At 42.0% G+C, this 13,147-nt stretch overlaps 1 protein-coding gene across 1 annotated transcript in view; it reads right to left on the reverse strand.

The window, feature by feature from the left end:
• The window catches only part of TRIP13 (thyroid hormone receptor interactor 13), a 168,443-nt gene that overhangs the window by 93,137 nt on the left and 62,159 nt on the right, over positions 1-13,147 (reverse strand). The window contains exons 6-8 of the mRNA XM_082258830.1: positions 8,431-8,503; positions 8,115-8,178; positions 4,758-4,844 (exon numbers count right to left, since the gene is read on the reverse strand). Of these exons, the coding sequence (XP_082114956.1) occupies positions 4,758-4,844; positions 8,115-8,178; positions 8,431-8,503 (224 nt within the window). The remainder of the gene's footprint in view (positions 1-4,757; positions 4,845-8,114; positions 8,179-8,430; positions 8,504-13,147) is intronic.

Consider the following 13,147-nt stretch of genomic DNA (forward strand, 5'->3'; position numbering starts at 1 on the left):
GCATTTTGTAAAACTGATTGAACTTAAATGAATAAAAATATATAAAAAAAAAATATTGTTCGGTGTGTAATTTGTAAAGAAGATGTAACCCTATTGATGTATAGTGCAGATTGAACTACTTCTTTTGTCCAATAATCCACAGATCTAGATATGTTTATGTAAACAGCTCTTAGGCTCCATTCACACTAGTACGACTTGTCAGGCGACTTGTGTGCCGTCAAGTCGCCCCAAGTCGCTTGTCATAACAAATGCAATGTAAATGAATGAGAGCCATCTTAATATGCACTACTGAAGTCGCTCCGACTTCAGAAAAGGGTCCTGTACTACTTCAAGGCGACCTCTATCCGACTTGTGCCAATAGACTTCAATGGGAGTCGCCTCCAAGTCGGATCCTTATCTTTTGTCAAGCGACTTATCAGACTTTCCAGGAAGAAGAAAGAGATTAGCCAGGCATTCCCCACATTGCAGCCATACCTACAGTTCCTATATACCAGGGATCCTCAAACTACGGCCCTCCAGCTGTTGCAGAACTACACATCCCATGAGGCATTGTAAAACTCTGACATTTACAGACATGACTAGGCATGATGGGAATTGTAGTTCCTGAACAGCTGGAGGGCTGTAGTTTGAAGACCCCTGCTATATACCATTATCTCTGCCTGGTCTGTGTGAGTGGCACTGGTGGACACAGATAAGTGGCACTGGTGGGCAGTGGCACTGGTGGGCACTGATACATGGCACTGGTGGACACTGATTCGTGGCACTGGACACTGATTCGTGGCACTGATATGTGGCACTGGTGGACACTGATTCGTGGCACTAATACGTGGCACTGGTGGACACTGATTCGTGGCACTGATACGTGGCACTGGTGGACACTGATATGTGGCACTGGTGGGCAGTGGCACTGGTGGACACTGATACGTGGCACTGGTGGGCAGTGGCACTGGTGGACACTGATACGTGGCACTGGTGGGCAGTGGCACTGGTGGACACTGATACGTGGCACTGGTGGGCAGTGGCACTGGTGGACACTGATACGTGGCACTGGTAGGCAGTGGCACTGGTGGACACATACGTGGCACTGGTGGGCAGTGGCACTGGTGGACACTGATACGTGGCACTGGTGGGCAGTGGCACTAGTGGACACATAAGTTGCACTGGTGGATACTGATACATGGCACTGGTGGGCAATGAGGAAAAAAAAAAAACAGAAAAGGAGAATTAGGTCACAACACATCATATTCTGATTGGCCAAACACAAAGTCGTCTATCATATAAGTCGCTTTAAATAATGGCGCTGAAGTCGCGGTAAAAAGTTGCTCCGTCATAAGGCGACTTATGGTCGCGGTAGTGTGAACCGAGTCTTAAAGTGACTGGAATCTATGTATACACTTAACCTAGTAAACAAGCTATTGTTTTTCTAAAGATTTTTTTTTTTCTATTTTTTATCTTTTTAACCATTAGGCCTCATGCACACTGGACATTATAAACATGCCAGGAGCATTAGCTGTAGAGGGTCACATTAAAAACGTGAGTTTTAACTAGTTTTCAGCTTTTTTGCATTAGAATTTTTTAGCAAAACTATACTCCCACAAAAGCTTGAGGCTCAAAAATACTGTATAGCTGTGTTTTTAGAGATTAAAAACTCCTCTTCAAATGCAGTAGTTCTGGACGTTTTTTCCAGCCTGAAAATGCTCCTGCCAAAAACTGCTGATAAAAGCCTATGTGTGCATGGACACATAGGATAACATGCTGGGGAGTTTATTGGCTGTAGAAAAAAAAAAAAAAACGCCTGATGTCCAAATGACAGTCTGCCTCAGGCCTTAACAATTTTTTCCCATTCCTTTTTTTTTTCTAGTGAAATTTTAAACATTTGCTTTTATTGCTTTTTAAATAACTTTGCATTGCTTTGTACAGGGATCATTTTTGATAGTTTTTCAGTTTGGGTGCCAATTTGTAATAAAATGTATACGCCATCTTTTGTAACACTAGTAGTTTTAAATTTAACATTGGTCAAAATAGGAAAAGAAGCAGGTTTTTTAAACTTTTATATTGTTTATGTCTATTGATTACATAAAAAGTAATTTTGCAAGACAACATCAGCAAAAGAGAGCAGTGGTTTTTGCTAAACAAATGAAATATGTAATTTCTTGTTATCTTAGGCTTGGTTCATATCTTCTGTAATTTCTGTATAGCATGCAAAAAAGGAGCTAAATACTGCTATTTGGACTTTAAGAGTGTTAAATGAAAGTCCAAGATCCACCACTTTCTCATGATGCCTTTGTAGAAAGGCCTTTGCTGGACCCTCTGATGTATCACAAGGCAGTCTATGTAATGAAAATACATAACTATGAAGCACTGTAACTTCGCTTAAAACTCCTCCAGAAAACTACTCCCCACCCTATTTGCAAAAAAGGGAGAGAGAGAAAATCTTTACAAATGATCAGAATGAACATATCCTCTTTATTGCTTACAAAGTCTCTAATTCCAGCAAAATGCAGGAATCTGGATTCAGATTTTTGACACTACGGTACAGGGTCCCATCAATCCTTCACAAATTGTTTCCCAACTGCTCCCATCTATGCTGGAGATTAAATTAACAACGTTGCTGCATATCTTTTGGGACTGTCCAGACCTACAAAGGTTCTGGGACAAAGTAAAATAAATCATTTTTAAATTAACCAACATGTTTATGGTGACAGCCCAACTGCTTTTTTCTTTCACTTGACAGTAACCCCTAATGGTGTTCAACAGGCTTTCCTTGCTCATTCATTTATTACAGCCTAAACGTATATTACCTCACCAATACACCCACTTTGGTGCTTGCTAATAATGATGGGGCCAATTATTTTGAAAAAAAAAAAAAAACTGTTGCTCTTCATCTAGGATGTTCTGCTTGCACTCTCCACTCTTTCCTCCTGTACTAGGCTTGACAACCCTGACATCCTTGAGACTCCCCTCCCCTTCTGTCCTACTCTCTCCTTATCCAACCCCTACATCCTCTTTTTTTTTTATACTTTGCAAAATGTATTGTCACATTTTCACATCATTTACTATCACAAGTAAATTTTCGCTTTACAGGGGGGTATTTTCACTTTGCTTAGTCAATTAGGTTATGTTGGCTGACTTCAATCATCCAGCCTTTTCGATTACCACATCTTAAAAATAAATACATGTCGTATATATAACAGGATGCCAGGAAAAAGATATGCATCTCTTCCCTCAGAGGATTAATTGACCCACAGGAGAGGTTTACAATGCAGGAAATGACAATCAGCACATGGTGGACTTGAAGGAGTTTGTGAAAGGTGCCTGTGAGAAGTTGTGAGAGCTATTAGTATCTCAGGGTTGGAAAAAACCCCTAACAGCTCTGGGACAGTGGCACCTACAAGCCTGTTGTCGGGGGACCCTTTAGAGTTATTAGTTTATTTAATGTTACTAAGCTGAAGAACAGCTAATTTTGTTTGCTGCTGAAAGCATTGTATTGCCTTTTGGAAGAAAAAACGTTTTGTGGATATATAGCGTTGATCCCTGACCACTGAACTTTACACACACTCATATATATATATATATATATATATATATATATATATATATATATATATATATATATATGTGTGTGTGTTTAGGAGTTAATTACTCTAGCCACTTCAATACTGAGCACTTTCACCCCCTTCCTGCCCAGACCAATTTTCAGCTTTCAGCGCTGTCGCATTTTGAATGAAAATTGCGTGGTCATGCAACGCTGTACCAAAATTACATGTTTATCATTTTTTTCCCACAAATAGAGCTTTTTCTTGGTGGTATTTAAGCACCACTGGGTTTTTTTTATTTTTTGTTAAACAAATTAAAAAAGACAAATAAAAAAAAAAAAGCTTTTCTTCAGGCACTGATGAGGAGGCACTAATATGCAGCACTGATAGGCAGCACTGATGGGCACTGATAGGCGGCAATGATATGCAGCAATGATGGGCACTGATAGGTGGCACTGATGGGCGTTGATAGGCGGCACTGACGGGCACTAATAGAGGGCAATGATAGGCAGCACTAAGGAGGAGGCACTGACAGACATTAATGATGGGCACTAAATGGCATTTTTGCTAGGCGCTGATTGGCATCTCTGATGGGGGCTGCACTGATAATCTAGGCGCTGATCATAAGCGCAGACCAACCCCCCGTCAGGAGAGCCACCGTTCGGCTCTCCTCTGCTCGCGCCTTATCAGCGTGAACTGAGGAAAGCCGATTACCGGCACTTCCCGGTTACCGCTGTGATTGGTCACAGCTGATCCCGTAGTATAGAGCCTACGTCACAGGCTCTTTACCAAGATCGGAGATGCGGTGTGTCGGAGCGGCACACAGCACCACTGATCGGCGCTCTGCGCACCCCGCAGAAGCGGCTTATCCTGCTAGACGTCAAATGACGCCCAGCCTGGATTACTGAGCCACCTTGCAGGCGTCATTCTGCAATAGGTCGGTAGTGAAGTGGCTAGGTACACCACATACTTTATTCTTTTATTTATTATATATACAACTTACTGATCACACTAATGTACTGTGATTTGTAGACACATCTTAAGCAGTGTCATCCAAGATCTGAAAAGTATTTCAAAAGGTCCTTATGGGAGCGAAAAGGTTGAGAAAGGCTACTCTACATTCTACAGAAGAATATTTTAAAAACATTATAGGTATTATGTTGTATTCACATACAAAACGGACATCTTTTACAGAACTAATTATGAGTTACAATGACATACCTCATCGATCAACACGAAAACTAAAACATCTTTCTCATTTATCAGTTCATGAATCTTCTGAAACATTTTCGTTACCAGCTTGCCACTCTGAAAAACATAACGGTCTGATGCAATTTCTCAGTAACTTTAGAGTAAAAGACAAACTTTGACAAAGAATGCTAAAACAGATAAATATCAATTGTTTAATCCCTCCTTTAAAAAAGGGGTAGCATTTTTTCCACAAATTGATTCTGGAAAAGTTGTTTGCTTAATCCTTTTCCGGTACGCATATATACAAATATTTTGGTACATACAAAATCATTCTGCCTCTTACAAAAAAAAAAAAAAACAGCTTGAGGGCTTTTTAACAAGGTCTGTAGTGGGCATGTGAAAAATCTCAAAGCTGACTTGGCTATCTAAGGTACCAAATGTAGGGCAGGGCCCAGCAGTGAAAGTGTTAAAGTAGTGATTTGTGCCTCTTCAAGGCAATGTACCACTGTACTAATGTGTTATACATAACAGCATGTACCTACCCTTCAAGTATTAAAGAGAAAGAATGGTGTTAGGTCGATTTAATTTTATATATTTTTAAAGTGTGCACACAAAGTTTATAAACCATATTTTTTTAATAATTTATAGAACTTTTTACCAAACAAACAATTAACATTGGGTGAATCCATGACACTTAGACCCCCTTTCACACGGGGCAGACTCTGTGGCTGCGGTCCACTTGCTCAACAGTGAATCTGTCCGCTGATCCCCTGCTGACCAGGCGGATGACATATGTGGAGCGGGCACAGACCGAGTGGTCGGATGTAAACAAGATTGCCAGATTGGATGTAGGTGGGTGTTAACTGACGTGTCCGTTTACACCTGCTGCTACATAGAAGAGATTGAAGGTTCCAACTGGGTCCGCCAGGAAAACGGCCAGGCAGATACGATCGGAAGGTTCATGTGAAAGGAGTCTTAATTTTTAGAGCATACTGAGCTATCTAATTCTGTCTACTGAGCTGATCAATGCATCATGTGTTCATATTTTTACTGCAATACTAATAAGGAAAGGAAAACCAGTTACTAGAGATTTTAATGCATCCGCCCTGAACCAAAAAAAAAAGCCTGCTCCTGCAAAACAAGGCAAAGTGCACCAAAAGCCTTACTGAAGGTTTTACATTTCTGCCAGTTCTACATGAATACATTTATTATGCTTGCTGTAGTCTGATGTTTCTCTCTATATGCATCTGTTTTGGGGATTCCCTAAAAAATAAAGTTATCTACTTAAAACTAGTGATCGACCGATATCGTTTTTTTAGTGCCGAAACCGATATTTTGGTCATCGGATATCAGTATCGGCCAATATTTTCGGACATTTAAAAAAAAAAAAATGTTTTTATTTTTCAGAAGAACTGTTGTGGTGGGATGTGAGGGTCTAAAAGACCCCAAACCCCTCTTCTGCACTTAAAAGCATTCAAAACGCCCACGTTTGGCTGTTTTGAATGCTCACATTTTTTTTAATTTGCTGCCGAATACCCGGAAGTGATGTCATGACATCACTTCCAGGTTTTTTACATGGAGACCAAATCAGAGCAAATGAAGCTTTGAACGGGTCTTCTCTTCGGGGCGGCCATGCAGGTAAGATGCCCGGGTCTCCCAGTGGGACTGGAGACCCGGGCGAGCCGCGGAAGGCGGTGGGAGACATCCCCTCCCGCTCCTTGTAATGATAGCCGAGCGGCTTCTCAGCCGCATCTGTTGTCATTACAAGACAGCCAACCGTTGGCTATGGACGCCGATACCAGGGTGATGCTTCTAGCTGCAGGCATCATTTCGGTCCATGCACTTTCCCGAAATATCGGTAAACTCAGGGGGCGATTCTTATATATCGGGGAAAGTGCATATCGGCCCACGATATATCGGCATTGCCGATAATCGTCGATCCCTACTTAAAACTGTTAAAAATTGATAATAACATGCAAAGAAAAATGGCAGTATGAATCTAAATATGTATGATACAAATGATACAACTGATACAAGCAATAGTTGTTTGCCATTTGACCACAGGGGGGTGCTGTCTTAGCATAATGGAGCTCCTGTCTGAACTGGCTTCCTGTTTTCCTCCTAGCGGTAACTAAAATATATAAATAAGAGTTAGCGATGGCAGCCACTTTCATTGCACATGCTGTTTTGTGTTTGAGCACACATTTTATATAAAATGTCTTTTTTTCACTCCTGACGAAGCCCTTTTAAGGGTGAAACATGTTGCGCTTTAGGGTTGGGATGCTCACTTTTTGATGTGCTTTATATTATCAGGTTATACAGGGTAAAATTTAAAAATAGTACAAACAAACAAATGGCCACTGTCCTCACAGCAAGGAGCACATGGAAGAGCAATGCATGTAAAACCAAAAAACAAAATTAAATTTCCAGCTTAACTCGCCAGCCAGCCTGCTACCAACCGAATTAACCTGTTAGACAAGTTATTTTGGTTGGTAGCAGACTGGCTGCGAGTTGAGCTGGGAATTTTTTTTTTGGTTTTGTTTTCCATGTGCTTGCTGCGAAGGCCAGGTACACATGGGGGCAGTGGCCATTTGTTTTTACTGTTGGAATGCTGGTGAGGGGACGCACTGGAATTCATTGCTGCCATTGTGCTATATTCCTGGTGTCAGGTGCACCCCTGTGCCTTTAAAGGAAAGGTGGACTCCTTCCAGGCTCCCCTGTGATCTGCTTATCTATTCTAATGCATGTGCTTTTACTATTGAGCCTCCCAAAAATGCATAGAATTGGGACTGCGGGTAATAATGGGGTGCCTTGTCGCGGCCTCCACAGCTTTTGCATGTATTTGCAAAGGTGTGCTAACTAAACCCATTTTTTAACGTAAACTGATAAACAGGGTGATCTGGTTGGTAGCAGGCTGGCTGGAGAGATGAACTGGGAAATTTCTTTGGTTTTGTCTTAAATATGAAAAATAGTCTGGTGTGTGGAGGCACTCATTATTATGACCAGTTTTTGGACGCAAGTAAGGAACATTTCTTCTTATGGAAAACTGAATTTGAATACTGCATCAACCTGTAGGTACATGATTTTGAAATTTTTGCCAGTGTACATTATTTTTAGCTATGTTTGAATAAAAAAATATGTTTTAGGGCTTAGTGTTTTTTTGCATAGAAAAATTGACGCACATTGATTTATCAGTTGTGATTTCCACACAAAAGTCTGTAATTAATTTGGTTCTAGATAATCAGGCAAACGTATTGGTTTTTAATTCAAAGTGCACTGAATGCCACATTGGAGAGAAAAGATGTGTGATCAGCCCTTTCCTGGAAAATTCTTGTGCCATGAAGTTAGTAAAGAGAACATGTTTACATAAATATTTATAATAAATACCTCTGAAAACCACTTCGAGAAAAGGCTGTGACTGTTAATCTCTATGAGTTGACCATATCTGTACCTAAAAAAAGAAGAAGAAGAATATGAATAACCATAGGTTGTTATAAAAGAAATCTATGTAATGACTAGGAAACATAATTTGTGCTAGTATAGTGCTCCTAAATTGCAACCACTTTTCTTAAAATCCAGACAGAACAACACTAGGAAAAAATAAGAAAAAAAAGAGTAATACACAAGAGAACAATAATAATAAAAAAAAGAAACATAACAAAATGGCAAATATTTATTAAAAAAAAAAAAAGTAAGCTACTACCTATAGGACAGTCTGATAGTCAGCTTTTGAGCCAGTGCTTTACACAATGATGTTTTTCCTGTTCCAGGTGGGCCTAACAAAAAAAAATAAAAAATTACAAAACAAAGCAAAATGTGTTTTCTTTTGATTATGAAATGTTTCAACATACAGTATCTCACAAAAGTGAGTACACCCCTCACATTTTTGTAAATATTTTATTATATCTTTTCATGTGACAACACTGAAGAAATTACACTTTGCTACAATGTAAAGTAGTGAGTGTACAGCTTGTATAACAGTGTAAATTTGCTGTCCGTTCAAAATAACTCAGCACACAGCCATTAATGTCTAAACCGCTGGCAACAAAAGTCCGTACACCTCTAAGTTAAAATGTTCAAATTGGGCCCAAAGTGTCAATATTGTGTGTGGCCATCATTATTTTCCAGCACTGCCTTAACCCTCTAGGGCACAGGTATCAAACACAAGGCCTGCGGGCCGAATGTGGCCCCCCAGGCCATTTCATGTGGCCCTTGCACCTCACCTGCAGCTGCGGCACCCCTCTTGTCTCTGCCCCCACCTAGTCTCAGTAGTCGGCAGCAGAGGGCTGAACTCCTTTGCCAGATCCTGCAGTCCTCTCTGCAGCTGCAGAGAGGTTTGTCTTTGCACCCCCCTTCTCAGCAGTCTGCAGCAGAGAGGAGGGCAGAACTCCTCCTACAGATTCTGCACCCCTCTGTGCAGCTGCAACACCACCTTGTCTCTGCAGGCTGACTCCAGCCCTCCTCTGTTTCTTCTCCAGACAATGCACTTTCTTCTTCCCAGATTCACGCGCATCTTCTTCCTGACAGCAGCACAAGGTAAGGGGGTGCATTGTGATCTAAGGAAGGGTGGGTGACTCTTGACTTTTGAAGGTGGGAGGGGGGCTCTTGACCTCTCATGTTAGGGTGCCACTGGAGTCCTCTTCCACTCCTCCATGACAACATCACTGAGCTGGTGGATGTTAGAGACCTTGTGCTCCTCCACCTTCCGTTTTAGGAGGCCCCACAGATGCTCAATAGGGTTTAGGTCTGGAGCCATGCTTGGCCAGTCCATCACCTTTACCCTCAGCTTCTTTAGAAAGGCAGTGGTCGTCTTGGAGGTGTGTTTGGGGTCGGTATCATGTTGGAATACTGCCCTGCCGTCCAGTTTCCGAAGGGAGAGGATCATGCTTTGCTTCAGTATGTCACAGTACATGTTGGCATTCATGGTTTCCTCAATGATGTGTAGCTCCCCAGTGCCAGCAGCACTCATGCCACCCAAGACCATGACACTCCCACCATCATGCTTGACTGTAGGCAAGACACACCCGTCTTTGTACTCCTCACCTGGTTGCCGCCACCCACGCTTGACACCATCTAAACCAAATAAGTTTATCTTGGTCTCATCAGACTACAGGACATGGTTCTAGTAATCCATCTTCTTAGTCTGCTTCTTAGGGATGCACCGAAATGAAAATTCTGGGCCGAAACAGAAACTGAAAATTCAGGATGCCCTTGGCTGAAAACCGAAAAGGACTTTTTTCCTCAAATGATTTTAAAATAGTTAAAACAGGGGCATATGCCAAAAACAGGCAGCGATGTACACCTGTAGCTGCCACCCTGTCGCAGTATATATACTGTGACGGGTTGGCAAGTGGTTAATTTAATTGCCAATGGTATTTGTTTTATGCAGCATGAGGGGGTTAATGTATTGCCACTGGTCACTGATGAATTAGTGACCGACCAGTGGCAGTTAATTAACCCCTTTGTGCTGCATTAGTGGCACCAGTGTCAGTGTTCATTAACACTGGTTGCACTGACACTGATTGCACTAATGCAGCACAAAGGGGTTAATTAACTGCCACTGGTTGGTCACTAATGCATCAGTGACCAGTGGCAATACATTAACCCCCTCATGCTGCATAATACAAATACCATTGGTAATTAACCTTGCCTCAGCCCCCCCCCCCAAAGAGTTAATGATGGCAATCTGCTTAGTGCTTACTTGTGGGATTAATAATGTGCTTGTTTCTTCCCGCACGCCGGCTCCTCCATGTCAGGCAGACAAACTCTTTGCTCCTCTCCTCTTGTGCTCTCCTTTCAAAATCCCGCCTCTGGCCCGTCTCTCAGTGATATCACTACTACGTGACTATGTACAGGTCCTTCTCCAAAAATTAGCATATTGTGATAAAGTTCATTATTTTTTGTAACGTACTGATAAACATTAGACTTATATCATCTATTTTAGATTCATTACACACAACTGAAGTAGTGCAAGCCTTTTATTGTTTTAATATTTGATGATTTTGGCATACAGCTCATGAAAAACCAAAATTCCTATCTCAAAAAATTAGCATATAATGAAAAGGTTCTCTAAACGAGCTATTAACCTAATCATCTGGATCAACTAATTAACTCTAAACACCTGCAAAAGATTCCTGAGGCTTTTAAAAACTCCCAGCCTGGTTCATTACTCAAAACCGCAATCATGGGTAAGACTGCCGACCTGACTGCTGTCCAGAAGGCCATCGTTGACACCCTCAAGCAAGAGGGTAAGACACAGAAAGAAATTTCTGAACGAATAGGCTGTTCCCAGAGTGCTGTATCAAGGCACCTCAGTGGGAAGTCTGTGGGAAGGAAAAAGTGTGGCAGAAAACGCTGCACAACGAGAAGAGGTGACCAGACCCTGAGGAAGATTGTGGAGAAGGACCGATTCCAGACCTTGGGGGACCTGCAGAAGCAGTGGACTGAGTCTGGAGTAGAAACATCTAGAGCCACCGTGTACAGGCGCGTGCAGGAAATGGGCTACAGGTGCCGCATTCCCCAGGTCAAGCCACTTTTGAACCAGAAACAGCGGCAGAAGCGCCTGACCTGGGCTACAGAGAAGCAGCACTGGACTGTTGCTCAGTGGTCCAAAGTACTTTTTTCGGATGAAAGCAAATTTTGCATGTCATTCGGAAATCAAGGTGCCAGAGTCTGGAGGAAGACTGGGGAGAGGGAAATGCCAAAATGCCTGAAGTCCAGTGTCAAGTACCCACAGTCAGTGATGGTCTGGGGTGCCATGTCAGCTGCTGGTGTTGGTCCACTGTGTTTTATCAAGGGCAGGGTCAATGCAGCTAGATATCAGGAGATTTTGGAGCACTTCATGCTTCCATCTGCTGAAAAGCTTTATGGAGATGAAGATTTCATTTTTCAGCACGACCTGGCACCTGCTCACAGTGCCAAAACCACTGGTAAATGGTTTACTGACCATGGTATTACTGTGCTCAATTGGCCTGCCAACTCTCCTGACCTGAACCCCATAGAGAATCTGTGGGATGTTGTGAAGAGAAAGTTGAGAGACGCAAGACCCAACACTCTTGATGAGCTCAAGGCCGCTATCGAAGCATCCTGGGCCTCCATAACACCTCAGCAGTGCCACAGGCTGATTGCCTCCATGCCACGCCGCATTGAAGCAGTCATTTCTGCAAAAGGATTCCCAACCAAGTATTGAGTACATAACTGAACATAATTATTTGAAGGTTGACTTTTTTTGTATTAAAAACACTTTTTTTTTTATTGGTCGGATGAAATATGCTAATTTTTTGAGATAGGAATTTTGTTTTTTCATGAGCTGTATGCCAAAATCATCAATATTAAAACAATAAAAGGCTTGCACTACTTCAGTTGTGTGTAATGAATCTAAAATATATGAAAGTCTAATGTTTATCAGTACATTACAGAAAATAATGAACTTTATCACAATATGCTAATTTTTTGAGAAGGACCTGTATATGAACTAATATACCGGGCAAGTGAGCGGCCGCTTATAGCTCTAACGAGGTTAACCCTTCACTTACCTGTCAGCAGAGATACCCGCCTGATAGGGAAGTGAAGGGCTCACTTAGTTACATCTATTAGCGGCCACTCGCCCACCCCCGGTGTGTCAGTTCACATACACTTCACCTGCGCTGCGCCCCCCTATTTTCGGCATTTTTGATCCGTTTTCGGGCAGAAAATTTTGGTTGCTGAAATTTCGGTGCACCACTACTGCTTGCCTTCAGCAAACTGTTGGCTGGCTTTCTTGTGCAACATCTTTAGAAGAGGCTTTCAGATAAAAAATGATCCCGCTGGCGATTCCCCCTTCTCCCACTGCTTCCCAGTTGTTTCTGAGTTTACCGGAGTCGTCAGTACACCTGAAAGCGATCCAGTCTTGGAGATGGCTGGGCAGGAAGTCAAGTGGGGGCAAGATGGCCCTCACTTGGCTCTATACCCTTGGAGGCCCTGAGTGACCTCCCATGTAACTTCCTGTTCTCGGGCAGATAAACAAGATTTATTTTTTTTTTGCTTTTAAGGGTAAATGATATATCTGGGTCTGGGATGTTCACATTCCTTGCAATAGGAATAAAAGTGATAAAAAAAAAAAAAAAAATAGACACGGTGTAAAAATAAAATAAATAGGCAGAAATAACCTGAAAGCGCCACACCCCTCCGTGCTCGCATGCAGAAGTGAACGCATACATAATTTGCACCCGCATATATAAAGGTTTAATATCCACACATGTGAGGCATCGTCGCAAGACCTCCTCTAACTCTAAACAGATAACCTGTAAAAAAATTTAAAGCGTCCTTATGGAGATTCTTAGGCACCGTAGTTTGTCACCATTCCACTAGCGTGCACAATTTTAAAACATGACATGTTAGTTATCTATTTACTCAGCATAACATCATCTTTCACTTTATAC

The sequence above is a fragment of the Pelophylax lessonae genome (genome assembly GCF_965119305.1).
Source record: "Pelophylax lessonae genome assembly, chromosome: 5".
NCBI classification, from domain to species: Eukaryota; Metazoa; Chordata; class Amphibia; order Anura; family Ranidae; genus Pelophylax; species Pelophylax lessonae.